Source organism: Ylistrum balloti, unplaced genomic scaffold (genome assembly GCF_031769215.1).
Source record: "Ylistrum balloti isolate Yb309-2 unplaced genomic scaffold, AGI_CSIRO_Ybal_v1 Utg370230, whole genome shotgun sequence".
Taxonomy (NCBI): domain Eukaryota; kingdom Metazoa; phylum Mollusca; class Bivalvia; order Pectinida; family Pectinidae; genus Ylistrum; species Ylistrum balloti.
Window position 1 is genome coordinate 611,923 of NW_026782190.1, and position 20,655 is coordinate 632,577.

The 20,655-nt window shown below is 36.2% G+C and overlaps 1 protein-coding gene across 1 annotated transcript in view; it reads left to right on the plus strand.

The window, feature by feature from the left end:
• Positions 1-19,990, plus strand: part of LOC132551991 (acetylcholine receptor subunit alpha-like 1) — a 39,731-nt gene extending 19,741 nt beyond the window's left edge. Inside the window, exons 2-5 of the mRNA XM_060216137.1 lie at positions 9,207-9,251; positions 13,263-13,372; positions 16,276-17,284; positions 19,753-19,990. Of these exons, the coding sequence (XP_060072120.1) occupies positions 9,207-9,251; positions 13,263-13,372; positions 16,276-17,284; positions 19,753-19,920 (1,332 nt within the window). The 3' untranslated portion in view covers positions 19,921-19,990. The remainder of the gene's footprint in view (positions 1-9,206; positions 9,252-13,262; positions 13,373-16,275; positions 17,285-19,752) is intronic.
• The last annotated feature ends 665 nt before the right edge of the window (positions 19,991-20,655 follow it).

Sequence of the window (20,655 nt, forward strand, 5' to 3'; positions counted from 1 at the left end):
TGTAGCTGTATATATTTAATATATATATATTTACCTGTAACGTTATGTATTTATGTATCTTATCTGTCATTCTATGTAATTATGTATCTTACCTGTAACTTTATGTAATTATGTATCTTACCTGTAACTTTATGTAAGTATGTATCTTTCCTGTAATTGTATGTAATTATGTATCTTACCTGTAACTATATGTAATTATATGTATCTTACCTGTAACTTTATGTGATTATGTATCTTACCTGTAACTTTATGTAATTATGTATCTTACCTGTAATTTTATGTAAATATGTATCTTACCTGTAACTTTATGTAATTATGTATCTTACCTGTAACTTTATGTAATTATGTATCTTACCTGTAACTTTATGTAATTATGTATCTTACCTGCAATTTTATGTATGTAATTATGTATCTTACCTGTAACTTTATGTAATTATGTATCTTACCTGTAATTTTATGTAAATTATGTATCTTACCTGTAACTTTATGTAATTATGTATCTTACCTGTAATTTTATGTATGTAATTATGTATCTTACCTGTAACTTTATGTAATTATGTATCTTACCTTTAACTTTATGTAATTATGTATCTTACCTGTAATTTTATGTAAATATATATCTTACCTGTAACCGTTAGTAGTATTTTAATAAGTATTTAACTATAACTGTTAGTTTCCAAATAAGTAGTTCATTTGTTGCTGTCGGTATTTAATTAATTTTCATTTAAGTATTCATAGTTAATCATGTATTTCACCTTTGGCTGTTAATATTTCAGTCTTTATCTTACCTGTATGTATTTGATTCTGAATTTCATCTGCAGTATTTAAACTATAATAGTCAGCATTTAATTCTGCACTGTACATGTACCACTGTCTGTACCTGTTATTGCTCGTACTTATTTTTCATATGTCATCAGCAAGTTTAAGTACCGAATTCGAAATTTTACTGCAACCGTAACTCTATATATTTATCTGCTGGTAATTGGTTAGATATTATACAAATCTGTGTTTTACTAAATACGATATAGTACTGAACTAAGTTAGATATCGCTACCACTGTGTCGATACATTACCTATCATATTCCTGTCACAGTACGGCAAGGAAAGTGTCATCATGCATTTTAATGTGACGGTTTGGATATCAGCGGGTCATTCGGTAACGTTGTGTAAAAACAGCGGTACTATCTGCAAATATAACAGAGAATTTTATTGGAAACAGGATGAAATAAAAAACCTACGCGAGGCCATACATCATCCACCTTATGGTAGCGATACATCCTTATATGCGTTTTCTCGACTCAATCACTTCTGTCTGGCAATGACGAATGGTTTCTCTGATTAACAAGTATGCAATTTCAGCACTAAAACTTCAATTTCGTATGCAAATAAAATCAAAATTTTTGATCAACTCTGTTTCGTGCCTCCACACCGTCTGCATGTTTGACCCAAGCTAGTAAAGAAGTGGCTAGTGTCAAACAACAAGAAATATCTAGCGATATATCGGTGTTCAAAATAAGTTACTCAGATAATGCGTGAAAAATGATCACTTATCAGTTCTAGTTTCTGATAAACCTATAGGCTATATTTATCAGATCAAGTTCCTGATAAACCTATAGGCTATATTTATCAGATCAAGTTCCTGATAAACCTATAGGCTATATTTATCAGATCAAGTTCCTGATAAACCTATAGGCTATATTTATCAGGTCTAGTTCCTGATAAACCTATAGGCTTTAGTTATCAGATCTTGTTCCTGATAAACCTATAGGCTATATTTATCAGATCTAGTTCCTGATAAACCTATAGGCTATATTTATCAGATCTAGTTCCTGATAAACCTATAGGCTATATTTATCAGATCTAGTTCCTGATAAACCTATAGGCTTTAGTTATCAGATCTTGTTCCTGATAAACCTATAGGCTATATTTATCAGATCTAGTTCCTGATAAACCTATAGGCTATATTTATCAGATCTAGTTCCTGATAAGCCTATAGGCTATATTTATCAGATCAAGTTCCTGATAAACCTATAGGCTTTAGTTATCAGATCTTGTTCCTGATAAACCTATAGGCTATATTTATCAGATCTAATTCCTGATAAACCTATAAGCTTTAGTTATCAGATCCAGTTCCTGATAAACATATAGGCTATATTTATCAGATCTAGTTCCTGATAAACCTATAGGCTATATTTGTCAGATCTAGTTCCTGATAAACCTATAGGCTATATTTATCAGATCTAGTTCCTGATAAACCTATAAGCTTTAGTTATCAGATCTAGTTCCTGATAAACTTATAGGCCATAGTTATCAGATCAAGTTCCTGATAAACCTATAGGCTATAGTTATCAGATCATATATTCTCTAATAAATGTAACGTGTCTTTTTAATGTTATTTGGCAGGAAATTGTTGATATATTTTTCCATGTTTTGCGTGACTGGGTAATTTTCCTCGTCATTTCAAATATCATTGGTTTTACTTGAGTTTCCTTAACATTTGCCGAAATCCCCATACTGTTCAGATTTCAATCAGCAATAGATTAAAAAGTAGATGTCATTTTCTTTTGCATATATTGCACACAAAGCGGGCGTTATTGATTATATACCCTGTCCTTTCCTTTCTGAAGATTCATGGAATCAACTCATAGCCGGCAGATATACTGAAAGTCGAAGGTTTGATTCATGTCGTGTCTCTCCCACAACAAAGGCCAACATCACAATGTTTCCGTTTGTCGTGTCTGGTCGCATATCTTTTTAAATATAGGTTCCGGCCTTCCAACATTTATGGAATGACACAACAGTGTTCCTGAAAGCATCGTCTAATACAAAAGGTGATGTCAGGGGTCAACAAAACAGCATAATGCATTACAATATTGTAGTTACGGCCCTAGAGGTCACGAAAAAATCTGAACCATAAGGTTTGTTTCGGTGTTGTTTTACTGAGTTCAGAGGGCAACGTAGATAAGATTTTCACGAGTTTAGTTCCGCCAATGACTCAGTTCAGACTCCAGACATACTTCTTTCAATCTGACCATAAAGAGAATGACCGAAGGTACAAAAAAATGTTTCTACACCTCACAGACTTGTTTATGAGTTGTACTTTATCTTCTTTACTGCACTTGATCCGGATCGATTTCAGTTATTATTACAGACTCATTTTAAACAAGCAATGACATGCCGTTGCGATATAATAGCCTAGCTGTTACGTAATTGTGGTTTACATTAAAAGGAAGCCTTCTATGCCATGTGGAAGTTTCCCAGTGGAATTAGTGCAGATGTTATACACAGTTTTCTCAGATTTAACTTTATTAGGATCAGATATTTCCTTTCTCATTTCTAAACAGAATCTAATTTTAAAAAAAGATCATTTGATGACTATTTCATACGTATAGCTTTTGAATTTTTACACGTTGCATGTAGCTAAGTTTACTTTTAAAATGATTTCGGAGTGGGGCTGGGGCAGGGGTTGTAAGACATGACCTTCGGATGAGTTAGTGATCAAAGGAAATCAGTTTTTCAAGGAATATGTTCCTTGCGTTACTGTAGGTTTCCCAAGTCAGTGCGATTGGGAAGGGGTATATTACAGATTCGCAAGACGAACTGTAATATGCATGCGTTTATATGGATTCCGTGAGGAAACCTTACTTAAATTACCGTTTAGTGATGAACAAGAAGCTTCTCAGTTAAAATTATATCAATACAATATTATAAATTGTAAAAAAAACGTGTCTTTCAAGGTCACCTTCATAGATGAGTAGGTGAAAGGGTATTCCTTTCCTTAGAAACTTGCTCAAAATGGTTTGTTTCCGGTATCACTTGGGTACAGTCTAAACTCTCAGGACGTATCACTGTATGTTCTGGCTACTTGCTTAAAACTGCTGGACTGATTTTATGTGACAGCAAATCGTTTTTGAGAAATCTGTCTCGTAAAGTAGCTCGTCAAGTGACACTCATCGTGATTACTGACACAATAAGTGGTGGCACTGGACAACAACGGTGTGATATATGTGTTATCTAACCGTTCCTGACACACCAAATAATGCATCACACGAACGAATATCGATGTAATATGTGGGGCGTTGAAAGGGAGTGAATATTCAATCTATGTACCGGAAAAATAATTTGAGCTATAGACACACAGGCAACTGAAGGAATTTAGAAGCTTGAGGTGCCATTAAAATTATCAAATATCAAATTTTGTCCAAACTAATGATCTGTTGTGGATATCATGGTTTAAATATTTTTCATCGGCTATGAGTTAAAGATAAAATCGATATATTTACCTGAGGATCTTACCAATTCAAGTATAATGTTGATGATAGACATTATATAAAAAACTAAAATCTACACAGTAATCAAAAGATAATATATCGGTTAAATTGTTAGCCTGACGTGATACAATATTTTTATGACAAAGAAATCCCTCGTCTTACCCCCGGAGTGAGATACAGCTGGCTGTAAACAATAACAGTTTACCATGGCTTCATCTGTTTATATCACATCGTGGTGAGTGCTTATTTGTCCCCTTTTATGGAAACTGAACACATCGTCAAACTATAAATATTACACGGATGATCTAATTTATATACGTGATATAATCACGTCCGCGACCAAAGTGGTGCTCTTGTCTGAGACAATGGTTTACATTCCGTATAAAAATGTTATTTAAGTGTTGTAGCAGCTATAAGAACGTATTGGTAAAGATGAAATATTGCATAACAAAAGTAAACAATGTTCAACATTATACAATGTGGTATAACAAAGTAAGACAGTGTAACAAATATTTCAGTTACGCCTGTACAAGCGTCACATTTATGTTATCTTAAGATTCAAAATTGTATCCATGTTGACCACACCAACAGTCACTATTTTGGGATTTAGTAACGCACTCCTTCGGCATTATACTGTATCGGCATGTCTGCTGCCTTTATTTGGCAAACTAATTGAAGCGTTTAGGACACACCAGACTCGGTCTGGCCGCACAGACTGCTGGGAAATTACCGGTATTCTGTTACGAATTGGCTGATTAGTTCCAACACACCTCCCTGATTTGTACTGACTCAGATTTAATGGACGTTCATCACCATGGTGAGACGGAACAGGCGTTTATACAATGTAATAAAGACAAATGATATCACACCTAATTCGTGACCTTTGCGACCTCAACGCCACAGTGCGGGCAACCGATGACCGGAAGTAGACTAATGAACTGATGTTCCAAACAACATAGTACCATTCACTGATGTATAATGTTTTAACACCCCTTCCTTGGTTCTGCTTTATACTAACACTTATATCCTACATAATCCCTTTTTGTAACTGTTTCTAAGCTAATTACGGCGACAGGTACAAGAAATGGTTTTCTCCAACATGCTTATTTCGCAGAACGCTTAGATCTTGGCAGTAATAGAGCAGTTTATGTTCTCTGTGTGTCCGTAGATCTTGCGAACCCAGGAGGGCCCGGCCAAAGGTTTAAACTCTCAATTAGGACAATGATAGAATATTCGACATTAAATCGTCTCTGGAGTGATGGGATAGACTATACACAGCCGTAATGGTAGACCCTCGCCCGCCCAATACTCGGAACCCAGAACATGAGCAATGGGTTCACTCGGCTCATCTAACGTTAGGCGTCGCAGACTTCATTTTTCTCTGCGAACCGTACACTTCCGGAATTAATTGATAACCTGCCTTGGCGTTAGAGGTTGCACAATGTCACTTGTGTCATTCCATCAATTCCATTCTACACAATAAATACCATTGACTGAATCTAAAATGTTCTTCTCGCATTTGTATCCTTCTTGTATGAAAGAGAACATCTCATGCTTCAGTAGAAATATCCCACAGATTACTGATAAATCAAACGGAGAGATTTATGTTAAACTGAAACTATAAACACATATTCACAAGCGAATTTAAATCGCGCTAACAAATTAAACGTCAGTTTCTGTCTGCTAAGTTCTAACTTAGACTTCAATTTTAATACCAGTTCGACGTCAAAAAGTGACAACAGCGATGCTTTCATTATAATTGGTATTTCCCTCGGTACAAGATAGAGTTGGCCTCTTCGGTTCATACTGCTGCCAGGAACAATCGCTTAGACGACGTCTCGGGCATTTTGTAGGGCATGGCAGATGATAGGATTAATTGGCAGATGTCAATCTGGTCGGCGGGAGGTTTGAGTGCTGGAAGAGTAAGGTAGTCATAACGATGACAGAATATCGCAAAGGCACTGCTTTCTGTCTAACGTGGCCTTGAGAAATGTAACGTAATCTGGAGAAGCATATTACACAGCCAAAGAAATTACTACAAATGATCTAAAATTTTATATAACCTTAACCAAATTGACGCGTCGACGCAGTTATATACAGAAAGTGACGAAACAAGTTCCACACGGTTGATTTTAAAAAGACGTTCACTATGGGACCCAGGGCGTTAAAGTCAATTGATATGGGAATTCGAACGCAACAACGCGCCGTACAATTAATGACACAGTGTATTTGTTACCAGTAAAAAGGCATATTTCGTGGATGGAAAATTCGCAATGTTCCTGACTTCCTGGAATGTCCTACGGCGATTATATTCCTCGTCAAGTATGCCGACAATTATGTTACAAACATTCTACGTTTATTTCAGGTTGTGGGGCTAATTGGAGAATACAAAAGTATAGCAATTAAATTCCAACAACTGTACATAATTCAACACATTTTTAGAGGTAAATTTGTATACACGGGAGGGATTTGGTAAAGGGTTCTCCATACGTCACACAACTTTAGGGCCACATAAGGTAGTCTGCTGTTAATCATGAAAAAATAGTGTTATGAGATTAACGTACCTTGCCCCCCAAAACACAAACCATGACAGAGTTGGGCATTATTTTTTTCTCAGTCCGAGACCCGATGATTCCATATGATGTACGATATGTAGATAATCTACAAATATGACGACAATGATGACGTTTTTCGTCCTGTGAAGATCAAAGTTACTATCACCCAATCATACATTTTTTTTGTCGACAGCCAATGCGTCAATACTTTATAACGACTATTCAGCGTCTGAAACAGTTTTTGTTTTTCCAATACCATTAATTCATAAATTTCGTATTACACATGCAAATATATTCAATCATTATTTGCCGGGTTATGTCATGGTATGTCCTAAATCAATACAAACTATACCGGACCAGCGAAATAGCTTTATTTACCGAGCCAGCGAAATAGCTTCGTTTATCGTACCAGGGAAATAAATGTAGCTTTGTTTACCTGGTCAGGAAAATAGCTTAGTTTACCGGGCCAGGGAAATGGTTTTGTTTACCGGGCCAGGGAAACAGCTTTGTTTACCGAGCCAGGGAAATAGCTTCGTTTTACTGACTATTGTTCCTGATGTGCCTTATGATTTAACAGATAAAACAATTGTTGAAATGTCATATTGCCAAGGAAACCTTAACCCATACTCTGCTATTATTGGTTGCAAAATCGTGGATGACTGAAGACCTGGTTTAGATGGAATTTCGAAGCTGGTGGTCTTGGATATTTCTTTGTGTCTGTGTTATCGTAATTACTTAAAAATATTGATGGTTTCTTTCCGATCCCAATGTATATTTATATAGTTATTGATAAAACAATGAAAGATTACTTGGGATGTAAAAAAAGACCATTTTAGAATACGACTAGGTAAAAAAATTAATTTCATTTCATACCGTCAGTATTTCAGTACAAATCTGAGCTTCACGGACACAAAGCAGAACACAAAACATGTTCCTGTTACATAACAAAGGCCCATCTCTCATTAGTTGTTTTGTTTGGTTAATTACGTCATTGAAATAGCCCGTTAAACGGAGACTTACAGTCTATCTATCAACTAAGGCCATACAATATAGTTATAAAAATTGCTACGTATATATCTATATAGGAATTAGTGTAGGACATTAAACCATTGTTATATATTATACATCTATGTAATCAAAAGGTACTAAAATTAGCATATTTCGACACTGTATGATGTATCCAGGTAATACCACCACCTCTAAAATCCTCACAAATTTATCAAAAGTCGTGTTTGCCCAAAAAAATCTCTTTTTATCGATAAAATTGAATTTGTTTGTCCAAAATACTTCTTTGTATACACAAGTTGTCAAAGTAATGAATGTGTTTGTGTACTTGTTAACATGCACTCACCAACATCAACATACATCCCAACTAATCCCATACACACTAACAACATTCTGGTACATAAACATCACCTGTCAGTAGTAGGACAAAGTGCTTGTAACCCTGATTGGGTTCCCGTACTGAGCCCCATAAGCCGTTACCTCTAAACATGTTGATGTAATTGAAAAACAAAGTTATTTTACTTAAGTTGATAAATCACATTCATCATGGAGAACACGACCTGGTGAATATCTCTGAATTTTCTATCTTATGTAATATCGGTGCGCTGTTATCAAGGTTGTTCAATGTGCGGACGTAATTTCTGAAATCTCATCAGCAAAATTTTGGAAGAACATAGATAAGCACACTAAAAGGTCAAGAGGTAGCACCGTTTGTTAGGTCTTTTTCGGGGTTATTTGGCTTCCATACGTCTTAAATAAAATGTTACGATATTTTTAATCGACAATCTGAAAAGCCGATATCTGTCGGTGGCATCACGTATCTCGGCATGAATCCGGAGGCTTTTTCTGTAACTTTAACATAGAAACGAACCATTTTGATCAAATTTCTTCAATTAATAATGAAGAGGGGTCTGTTGTGCTTCATTGAAAAGACCTGTCAACTTGAGAGTCCTTGGAGCACATCCGATATTATACTTCCGCTGTGTATGTATGCGAGATTCTCGCCTGAAATCATTGTATGGCAAAACCGACGTTCCAATGGGGGTCTCATTGGGGTAAGGATATAGTGGCAGCATATAACGCCAGCTTGATGTTAAGATAAGATGCCGTTTGTAGGTAAACGTTTGTCAATGTCTTGGCACAATTTGAGTACAATATCTTTGGTTTTGTCTGGGTTTGGTATTAATGAGGCTGGTCCCCCCTTCCCGGAACCCCGAACACCATATTTCCATGATCTCTCCTTTGAATGCAATGACATCCGCGTTGTTCGTTAGCTCGGTATTTGCCGACCAAATGTAATTTCTGCCGGTGTTAGACCAGTCACTTGATGAAGCCAGGGTTGTTTTACTAATGACATGTTCCTTGTTTCTTACAGGACGAGAAGAATCAGATCATGACGACAAGTGTTTGGCTCCGACAAGTAAGTACAATACATGAACAGAACGTGTTGTATCGCCACGTTAAAGAGAGCAGTCTGCATTGTAACTGTACACAATCCTATAATATAGACTTAAGGTCATCGCTTATTGTCAAACAAACATACATCGTGTGACGACTTCGTGTGGTCTAATATAATCACACAATGTTTAGTAGTCTAGCTGACCTCAGAAAAGGACAGCGGAAACCCAAGATAGTGAGGCAGCCATCTTATAAAATATCTTACAGTGGTAACAAACAGGAACCGAACCTCAAGTCAATATAAAGAAGTAAACAAGGAAATAATAGGTATTAACACAAAAGTACAATTATTGTAAAATAAAAATGCTCAATAATATATTATAAACGGTAATCAGAATCATGTGACCTGTCAAAAGTACAAATCAACCATATTAGGAAATCTTTGATAAATGATGGATTACGACCTCGCGTTGCTTCACTTAGAAAGAAAATTGACACTTAATTGCTTTAACATATTTTTCATTTTTTGGACACGATCGATATGTTTTTTGTTTTGCCAATTCCTTTATACAAATAACTGGGAAATCTCTTGAACTGCCATCGTCAAGAAAGTCAAACAGGACTAGAGTAGATCAGGAAACAAGATTAGAACGCTCGGATTGGTTAGCTCTCATTATCTACGTTGTCTATGCCATAGAAATGTTTGTTTGGAAGGAGATTTACTTCCTCAAATGTCAGACAGCCTTTATCAAAACTGTGCATCAGGGATTTCTCCTAAATATTTCATGTTTTATTCTTAGATAACAAAACATTGTATTTTATCATTAGATGATTTTGCAATGACGACCTCCTTAAATTACTGCTGTCGCCATAAGGCTCTAGTCTTCGGCTCAGACCAATCAAATTATTTGTAAGCAAGCGCTTAAGACTTCCGGTAACAGAACACAAAGACCCGAGACTTGTGGGTAATCTATCGGCAATGTAGAAAAAATATCGATTGATCTTCAGTGTTAAACCTTTCTAGTAGATTAGTTTTAATAATTAGACAAAAATTCTAAAATCCTCTAGGGTTGTATCGTATGTATTGAATTATAATTCGCTTGATAATATTGACCTCAAAATTGTACCGCCATTTTTAACGTCACCTACACATCACGCATATCAAGTTCAAGTTAAATTAAAGGACGTATACTCTGGGGAAATATTGCCCATTTATCAATGTGAATGGTAACCCTTCTAATTCAAATATACGAGTTGTTGAATTTTTTTTTCAATGCCAATACACGGCATTGCCTTTTGAAGTGTTGCCATTGTTTCATTGACTAATCTGTAACTCATGATATTTTTGGTATCTAGTGTCAGTTATGTTTCAGGAAAGTAACCTTATAAGTCTAAATGATATAACCAGACGGGACCTAAATGTGATCATAAGTAACACTTTGTTCAGCCAGCAATTGTTTCTAGATTTACAAGTAGGTGTGCGTTCCTGCCTTAGACTACAATTTGTCTTATTGTAACAGTTTCTTGCCAAAATCACACAATAAATCAATAAAGAACACAAAAAGTTGACGCCCCCGTAAACTTCGTTTTATGATAGATTTCATCGAAACAAAAAACATATATTTTAATTTGTAAACTTCAAATAAACAAAGTAAGGTAACAAACGTTTTGAAATTTTAACATGAACATTGAAAAGGTTGACTAGAGATGATACACCAGTGTAAATGGGTTGTTCCTATCGTTTGGTTCTTGAAATTATAAAATGCTTCTCAAAACACACTACCAGTTCGTTAGCACTCGCATTAGATTTTGAATGCAAAGCCAGTTCTTTCCATTTCTGACAGTTTTCTTACCTTCATCTTTAGAGAGTTCCACCGTGTTCACACATGTCGGTAAATAAAGCAACAAGAAAATAACAACATGTCAACAAAATCCAATCTCAACCTAAGTTCAATGTCAGAAAAAAAACTTGAGGTAACGATTGTTTGGGTAACAGAGCACGGCTATATTGATAATTGGATGGGGATGTCTGATACAGTACAGTGAATATCATAGAGACCATTAATACGAAATGATATTATTATATTGAGTCACTGTAGTGTAAAAGGTATTGTCTCCGAGTTTATCAGTACGATAATACGTCTCAGTGGGACTTGTTTATCTGTAACAAGTATTACCATCCACATCAGCTCGTGATGTCAGTAAACATCCTCATCACATCGTAGATTTTATGTGTAGACCTTCCAAGCTTTGAACCGTTTGATACATATGACGTATAAAGATGATATCTGTACGATTTATACAGGATTTGCTTCTTATTTCATAGCGAGCCTAAAGCCGTTCAAATCTGATGTTATCATACCATACGAACAGTGTCATACTCAGTGAATGCTGATATTAGTACAAGTTTATTTCACATCATAGACCGAAATAAAACTTATTCTGGGAATGTATTGCTGGGGACTATTCCAGGAATGATTAGAGTACATTCTTTGTTGACTTACGCCATCTTCAGACAGCTACTTCGTCGTGTAGTCTTCGGGTCGTTTTGAATATCTTACCAATCGGCGAAGCATATTAAACGCCAGGCTCTGTAACGCTGTAAATTGATCAAATGTCTATTACATGCAATTTGCTTTTTAATGATTACGAAATCTTAACTGAATGGAAGACTATATCTGCGTGCGGCCATACGCCAAGGCTTGATCAGATGTAACGACGGCAGATCTTATCACGTAAAACATTCCCTCCAATCCATCAAATTCACGTCACAATAAATCTCTACCGGAGTTCCTTCCCGAAATCAGATAGCACCTGTACCAGCCAGGCCTAGTGCGCATGTGTTACGTGAGTTTCCGATTGTTATGACCCGGCGTTTATTGCAGATAGACTACTTGTAGCACTACCGTACAACTGACGGTATCATTTCAGCTACTTGTAGCGCAGAATTTAATGTCGGCAGTATTGTTCATAATGAGTTTTTTGACTCCATGATATAGTCTTAACGGTTATTTTCTCTTTTCAAATTTAATGTTTGATGACTTTCGTTGGCATTTTAACGAGAGTAGTCCAGTTTTCTGCTCCAGAACTGTCAAGATATATGTAATGTATACAGTCCTCCTGTACAGGGATAATTGGAGACACACAAATGACTTTTTCTCTAAATGATAATATTTTATTTTCTGGTAAACACATAACCATGCCGGAACAAAACCAAAGCGTATTCATTTGTAGAGTAAGGTTGTGATGCTAGGGTTTAATTTCATATCCTATTGAATATAGCATATCTCAATGTTTTACCTTTTCTTCGTAACTTGAGCCACTGTGATATCGTTCACCATCACTCGAAAGTTGATTGATTTCAAGCGATAGGTTTATAAGCATTAAGTGTCAGAGGTCTATAGGAGACATGAGTCCAATTGGCCGTGATTATTCCCCTGTTCTTGAATATTCTTTTTAGTAAGACTTGATGCCAAGCCTCCTCTCTACGGGTGTTTGTTGAATTTTAAGTGCCTATTGCAATCATCTTTCCCAGTCCTCGTCAACATGCGTCCACATCAAATAAACGTTCACAAAAACAGTATATAACCAAAGAAAGCTCAATCTTCTAATGACATTCTCGTTTCAATGTTCTGATAGATGAGGCCAAATAACTGATAAAACAACTACCTTTTCCTTGAGACCTAATGACGGAAAGTCATTCGGGTGCTGTGTGCATTTTTCCATGTTCCAAATTCTCCTTGAGGAGGAAAGTACATTTAGAATATCGACTTATCTTAAGTCACTTTTTGGTTTGTTTCTTCGGAAGACAATTCTAATCCCTTGTCTACGACTTATGAAAAAACGACTAGACAAAAGACCATGCCACATCACGCTTCACTTGATGTTTGTGCCAAAGGAAATAAAAGACATGGGATACATTATATTACTTTAATAATTTATGAATTATATGACACAACTGTGATACAAAACTAACTTCTGTACTGCAGTTTCACACCATGGTCAATTTATAACATATTTATTTGATAACCAGGAATGGATTGATGGGCGACTGAAATGGGACCCGCGGGCATACGGAGGCTTGCAAGTCACACATATTCCCTCAAATGACCTCTGGCGGCCAGACATTGTCCTATACAATAAGTAAGTATCAATTAAGTACAGCTCCAGTTATTGTTAGAGTGACGTGTTACTGTATATTGTCTACGCCGAAACACGACTCCAGTATTATAGGAGAAAGCTACTTCTGTGTATTGTCTACACCGATACACAGCTCCAGTTATATAAGAGAAAGCTGTTTCTGTGTATTGTCTACCCCTAAACACAGTCCCAGTTGTATAAGAGAAAGCTATTTCTGTATATTGTCTACACCGATACACAGCTCCAGTTATGTAAGAGAAAGCTGTTTCTGTGTATTGTCTACCCCTAAACACAGCCCCAGTTATATAAGAGAAAGCTGTTTCTGTATATTGTCTACCCTGAAACACAGTTTCAGTTATATAACAGAAAGCTACTTCTGTGTATTGTCCCTCCCCTCAAAATCACAGCTCCAGTTATGTAAGAGAAAGTTATTTCTGTGTATTGCCTACTCCAAAAGCACAGTTTCAGTTATGTCAGAATTCTTATCAAAACGTCCCTTTGTCTAATTGGTCACTGTAGAGCTCGATCGCTTCAGTAAAATTGTCGATTTACTTGGAAGTCTACTTCCGTAACAGTGTCTCACTAATTATTAGTGTCATCATGATGTTAGTATATATAATAGTTCTTTTTCACACCAGAAATCAGTGTGTAAGGTTTCGATACCGTCATCAAACTGATGACCAGTGTGAAACTGTCATTAAACTGATGACCAGTGTTGAATCGTCATCAAACTGATGACCAGTGTTGAATCGTCATCAAACTGATGACCAGTGTTGAATCGTCATCAAACTGATGACCAGTGTTGAATCGTCATCAAACTGATGACCAGTGTGAAGCGTATTACACATAATGTATTAGTTCATCTGTACCGTATAATTATATGTACACTTAGCTGGAGCATAGGATGACAAAATGGTGACAATATTATTATAGCTGATCGAAATGAAGATCGTCTAAATGTACATTAGGTATAATAATTATTTCATGACAGTGAATTTTGCTACGCTTTGTTTAAAACGTGCTCATAGATGTGCGAGTTCCTTCAATCTATGTTTCCCAATTAAGGACGGGAACGCCAGCTCATGACACGCGGCGGGGACTCTAACATGCGATTTTATAACGTGATGTTGCTGACTTCAGATATCATACATTCTTGATTTTCTATGAAAATTAAGGATTTCATTACTTTCTCTTATTTGAAGATTCGAAATCAGGGCAACTGTTAAAGTGAATTTAGCGCGTGATGTTTCTCTGTTGTGTAAGAGTCTACGGTGTACGACGTCATGTATTTACGGCGCCATGTCTTCCTTTGTACAGACATACCGTCATACCGTCATGCCATCCATTCGGGTAGTGTTGACCTCACATCTTACCAGTTACTCATCTATAGCGGCATTCGCGACTTTTTCCATGATATCGGCGAGGCGTCTGCCTGGCTTTTGTCTCCCAACTTTAGCCATGTACACTAAATATCAACTGCGGAGTTTCCTTTGGTGCTTGAACTCCACATTAGTTGCTGCATTTGGGTCATTTCCCTGGTGAATTTCTCATGTGTAATTTCTACCTCTTGATGAAAACAATACCACTTCTGTAAAGAAATATATCGTTGAAATGTCAATGAATTTCATGAGAGCACGTCATGGTTAAGCTTCATTTGTGCGATACAGTAATGGGTGCGTTTTTATTGAGATTTGAGTGTAATCACATTCGTTTGGTCTGTTTCGCCTGGGGGGATATTAACTATCGAACTCTCTCCAATCGTGTAACCGATGCACGTGTGATGAACGTCCAACGTTAACAGATCGTGGTCTTTGCATGACAAACAATCTCTCCTTGCCGCCACTGGCCATACACGGAAAGTCAACAGCGCCACCTATGTTTACAGACTAGTGTTTAAATCCATTATTATCACTGCCATCAGAATCGTCCTCTCAGAGATACTACTTGATCAGATAGCCGGTCTCTTCGATCGCGGAAGGCTTGGTAACAAGAGCATCGTATAATGTTCGCGAGATTTAAATAAGATTTAACCTATAGCCGGATCACGGTTGAAAGATAACTGTGCGTGAGTAGCCCAGTAGTTACAAAGGTCACCTTACACCGTACATTGGTGCGTGAGGAGACCAGTAGTTACAAAGGTCACCTTAAACCGCACATTGGTGCGTGAGGAGCCCAATAGTTACCAAGGTCACCTTACACCGCACATTGGTGAGTAAGTAGCCCAGTAGTTACAAAGGTCACTTAACACCGCACATTGGTGCGTTAGTAGCCCAATAGTTACCAAGGTCACCTTACACCGCACATAGTATTGCGTTAGTAGCCCAATAGTTACAAAGGTCACCTTACACCGCACATTGATGCGTGAGTAGCCCAATAGTTAAAAAGGTCACACATATTCGAGCTTGAGGTCACCTAACACCACATATTCGAGCGTGAGGTTACCTGACACCGCATAGTGGAGTGTGCGGTCACCTAACCCGCATATCCGAGCGTGAGGTCACCTGACACCACATATTCGAGCGTGAGGTCACCTGACACCATATATTCGAGCGTGAGGTCACCTAACAATGCATATTAGTGCGGGAGTAGACTTATTATGATAAAGATAAATATCAATAATTGTATACACACGGCTTATCAAGACACAGAACTCAGTCTTTTTAATAATGTAAATATTTAATGTTTATTTTCCCATTATTGAGTGCCTTGTGCATTGTATTACGTCAAATTTTCTCCTTCTTGCCTTCCCAGAAAAGGAAGAACACCAAAATGATAACATCACATATTTCAACTACATTTGAATAATACCTTTATGTATAGTTGATACAAGTAGTTTTTTTACATGGAAAAGCAGTGATTGAAACTCATCTTTGTGAGTCTCTGATTCGAGTCGTTTCTCGTTTCAGTGCGGACGGAGACTTTGTGGTGACCCTGCTGACCAAGGCTGCTGTGCACTACACTGGTCGAGTAGTGTGGGAACCACCGGTCATCTACAAAAGTTATTGTCCAATCAATGTCGAGTATTTCCCGTTTGATATGCAAGAATGTTTTATGAAATTCGGTACGTGGACATACGATGGACATCAGGTGGATTTACGTCATCTTTGTGACTCCAAAGCCGTCATGGTGGGGGAAAACGAACAGGTGATAGACAGAGGTATCGACATCCGGGACTTTTACCAGAATGTGGAGTGGGACATCATTAACGTGACTGCGAGGCGGAAGGAGAAAAATTACCCGTGTTGTGATCAGCCGTATTACGACATCATGTTTAACATCACGTTAAGACGTAGGACTCTCTTTTATTCTCTCAACTTGATCATGCCATGTCTGTCCATTTCGTGTCTAACTGTACTAGTGTTTTACTTGCCCTCTGACAGTGGGGAAAAGATCACACTCAGTATATCCATCCTCCTGGCCCTTACCGTGTTCTTCCTGCTGCTGTCCGACATTAATCCGCCCACCTCGCTCGTCATACCGCTGATCGGGAAGTACCTTTTGTTTACTATGATTGTGGTGACTATGTCTATATTTCTAGCAGTTTACACTCTAGGAATCAACTTCAGAACTCCAACAACACATAAAATGAAGCCATGGGTTAAACGTGTGTTTACAGAAATTCTGCCAAGGATTTTATTAATGAAAAAGCCCGACTTAGAAAGGAAACAGAAAGTGCCCATTCGGACGGTAAACGGAATAGAAATGAGGGAGGTGAGAAATATATATAGCGGTACTGGATCATCATCTCCTAGCACCTCAAAGTGGAGAGACTCCCATCCGTATGATAACCTCCATCACAGAAACATGTCCGAAGAGAGAGCGGAAATGAACAAATATCCGGCGGAAGTACGAGATGCCCTCCAGGGCGTGACGTACATCGCTAATCATCTTCGGTCAGAAGACGACGACAACTCGGTAAGTTTTAGTGTTGGGGTAAGCTAACGGGAAAGTTTAATAGTAGTGGTTACGGACTATCACTTCAAATGTACAATCCGCAGTGTCCGGTACATCAATAGAAGAATAATCAATCTGAAACACCATATATTTCATTTTACCAATAAGATATAGGAATTAATCAACTTAATAAAAAATATCGTCACTGCAGTTTTGATAAAAAAATCTTACAAGATCAAAATTTAACATGTATGATCAACTAAAGCGATGGTTACTACTCACTGTATTTTAATTCGCCAATTTGCTTTCTTTATCATTCAGGCTCTCTCTATATAAAACATCCTCTTCTTTATCATTCAGGCTCTCTATATATAAAACATACTCTTCTTTATCATTCAGGCTCTCTCTCTATATGAAACATCCTCTTCTTTATCATTCAGGCTCTCTCTGTATAAAACATCCTCTTCTTTATCATTCAGGCTCTCTCTATATAAAACATCCTCTTCTTTATCATTCAGGCTCTCTCTATATATATATAACATCCTCTTCTTTATCATTCAGGCTCTCTATATATAAAACATCCTCTTCTTTATCATTCAGGCTCTCTCTATATAAAACATCCTCTTCTTTATCATTCAGACTCTCTCTCTATATAAAACATCCTCTTCTTTATCATTCAGGCTCTCTCTATATGAAACATCCTCTTCTTTATCATTCAGACTCTCTCTATATATAAACATACTCTCTTTATCATTCAGGCTCTCTCTATATATAAAACATCATCTTCTTTATCATTCAGGCTCTCTATATATAAAACATACTCTTCTTTATCATTCAGACTCTCTCTCTATATATAGAACATTCTCTTCTTTATCATTCAGACTCTCTCTATATATAACAACTCTCATCATCTCTCTATATATAAAACATCATTCAGGCTCTCTATATATAAAACATCCTCTTCTTTATCATTCAGACTCTCTCTCTATATATAGAACATTCTCTTCTTTATCATTCAGACTCTCTCTATATATAAAACATACTTTTTCTTCATCATTCAGGCTATCTATTTATATATTATCTTAATAGAGTTGTTAAGATGCGTGCTGTAAGATTATCAACCATTTCTTTATCTTTTATTGACGTTCCACTGAAATAATGATATCGTTCACAAAAGTTTAATATGTAGTCAAAGGAGTAACGTTGATATTGCAGCAGAATTTATTGTGTTGTAAAAGAAAGAAAAACCCACCAAAATCAACCTCGGTTTGGTTTTTTTTTTACCCAATTGTGATCAACAGGATAAGGATTATATCTGAGACTGGGGCAACTCTGAGGTAATATCTACCTCTCGTGTAAAATTGTAGGAAATTTACAGCATTCCAACGAATTACAACACTGATTAATTCAATACGTCATAAGGAAACACAGCATTGAAAAAAAATGTAAATTAAAAATCGCTAAAATATATCCAAATGTGGTATATTTTCCCCTTTGTTTCGTTTGCAAAACAATATATGAAATCTACAAGTATCATTGTCAGTATTAGATAGGAATGAATTACACGACCGCTAACGTTTCTTGAATTGTGATTTTGCCACGGAGAAACATTCAAAGTTTACCCACGTGCCTGATTTGGAGCTATATTAAAGTACATATTGAACGATATCCCAATTAATGCAATGCATGTTTTGAGAAATATCTTAAGTCTATCCCTGACCAGATCATTAGATTATTTTCTGTGCATATCCCTAACAGAAAAGTCGACTTGGTTAGAATATCAGTCAGGTTGATCGAAATCAAACGTCATGCTAAACCAGTCATTAAAATAGGAAAAGGAATTATATTTCACATTTAAACAAATAAATGATCTTACCGTTCATAATACACAGTGGAAGGGTACATAATTTTAAATTGAATCATGAGATTAAGGAAATTCAGGAATGTTAAACTTTAATTTGTTAAAGGATTTTTATAAATATATATATTTGGTCATCAGAAGCTGTTAACTGATGAAACATTTCACACTTATAAAGAAAATAAAGTCAATAACATCAACAAAAAATGCTTTCAAGTAATACTGATATTGTTCAATATTTTTTTATGCAATAAGTTTGTTGTAACATTTGGACAAATATATACTCTGATTTCTCTGTCCTCGCTTACTGACAATTCCCAATAGCCCGTTAATGTGATTCTCCTTATTTCATGAATATGAAAAAAAAAACATATTTTTTCCTGGAAGATTTTTCTTTCTATTCAATTCAATTCAAAAACAAAAAACAAAACAAAACAAAAAAAACAATAGTAAATATTATACTATGTTTATCTAACTTTAAATCTATACACTTTAATGCTCAGTATAATGATCATATATAAGACATTGAGGTATTTTCTGACAAAAAATAGGTAATGCTGTAAAGAAATTGAAAAAACCTTGATGTTTGCTACACAGCATACTTATCTCCATTTATTATCTTTGTTTTCAGGAAGTTCGAGACTGGAAGTACGTTGCTATGGTGATGGATCGTTTATTCTTGTACATTTTCACGACAGCCTGTGTTTGTGGTACATTGAGTATATTTCTGTATGCGCCCTCCCTCTACGACAAACGTCCTCCACTTAACAAGGACGCCACTGACAATTGTACAATTTAGGTCACGCATGTGCTAATTAAAACACGTGATAAGGATTCGCCTATGAATGCCACTGATCCAACCATTGTGATCTCACTGTAAAATAAAGGACGAAATAAATTTTTGTTTTGTATTAAAATATTTTCTGTTTTGCTTAATTCAATTTTATGTTTTCGCCGAAACTTCTGAAAAAATTATTTTGCCATTAAAACAGTTTCATTGCACAAGGTAATGTGATTGTCACTAGGGTGTTGTTGTTAATGTGTGGGTTTAACCTAATACAACAGTCAAACATAAGCATAAACGTCCTGTGAATAAACAGAATGAAATCTTACGTTGTGAAGATTGAAGTGACATACTTGAAGATATTGATAATATTGTGCCCAATTAGTATTAAGACACTGTACGTGTCTTCAGGAGCCACTAACATCAGACCTGGTTTGGTAGTTCTACAAAAAATGAATATCTATTGGTTTACATATATTCGACACGTTAAAAGGTCTACAGGCAACGTTCATATGTTGGAAATTCGTCAATTAGTTCAAATATTGTCAAGACAGAATTTATTATTAGTGTTAGTATTACAGTCTTAACGGCCCGTCAACATTTGAAAGGTCATTAGGGTCATCAACAGGTGAAACACAGCTATCCAAAAAGGAAAAAAACATTAAACAATTTAAATGGTAAAACACAAATGCTAAAAATCTTAAATGGTTATATTATCACAAACAATCAAAATGGTAAGTCATAGTCTAT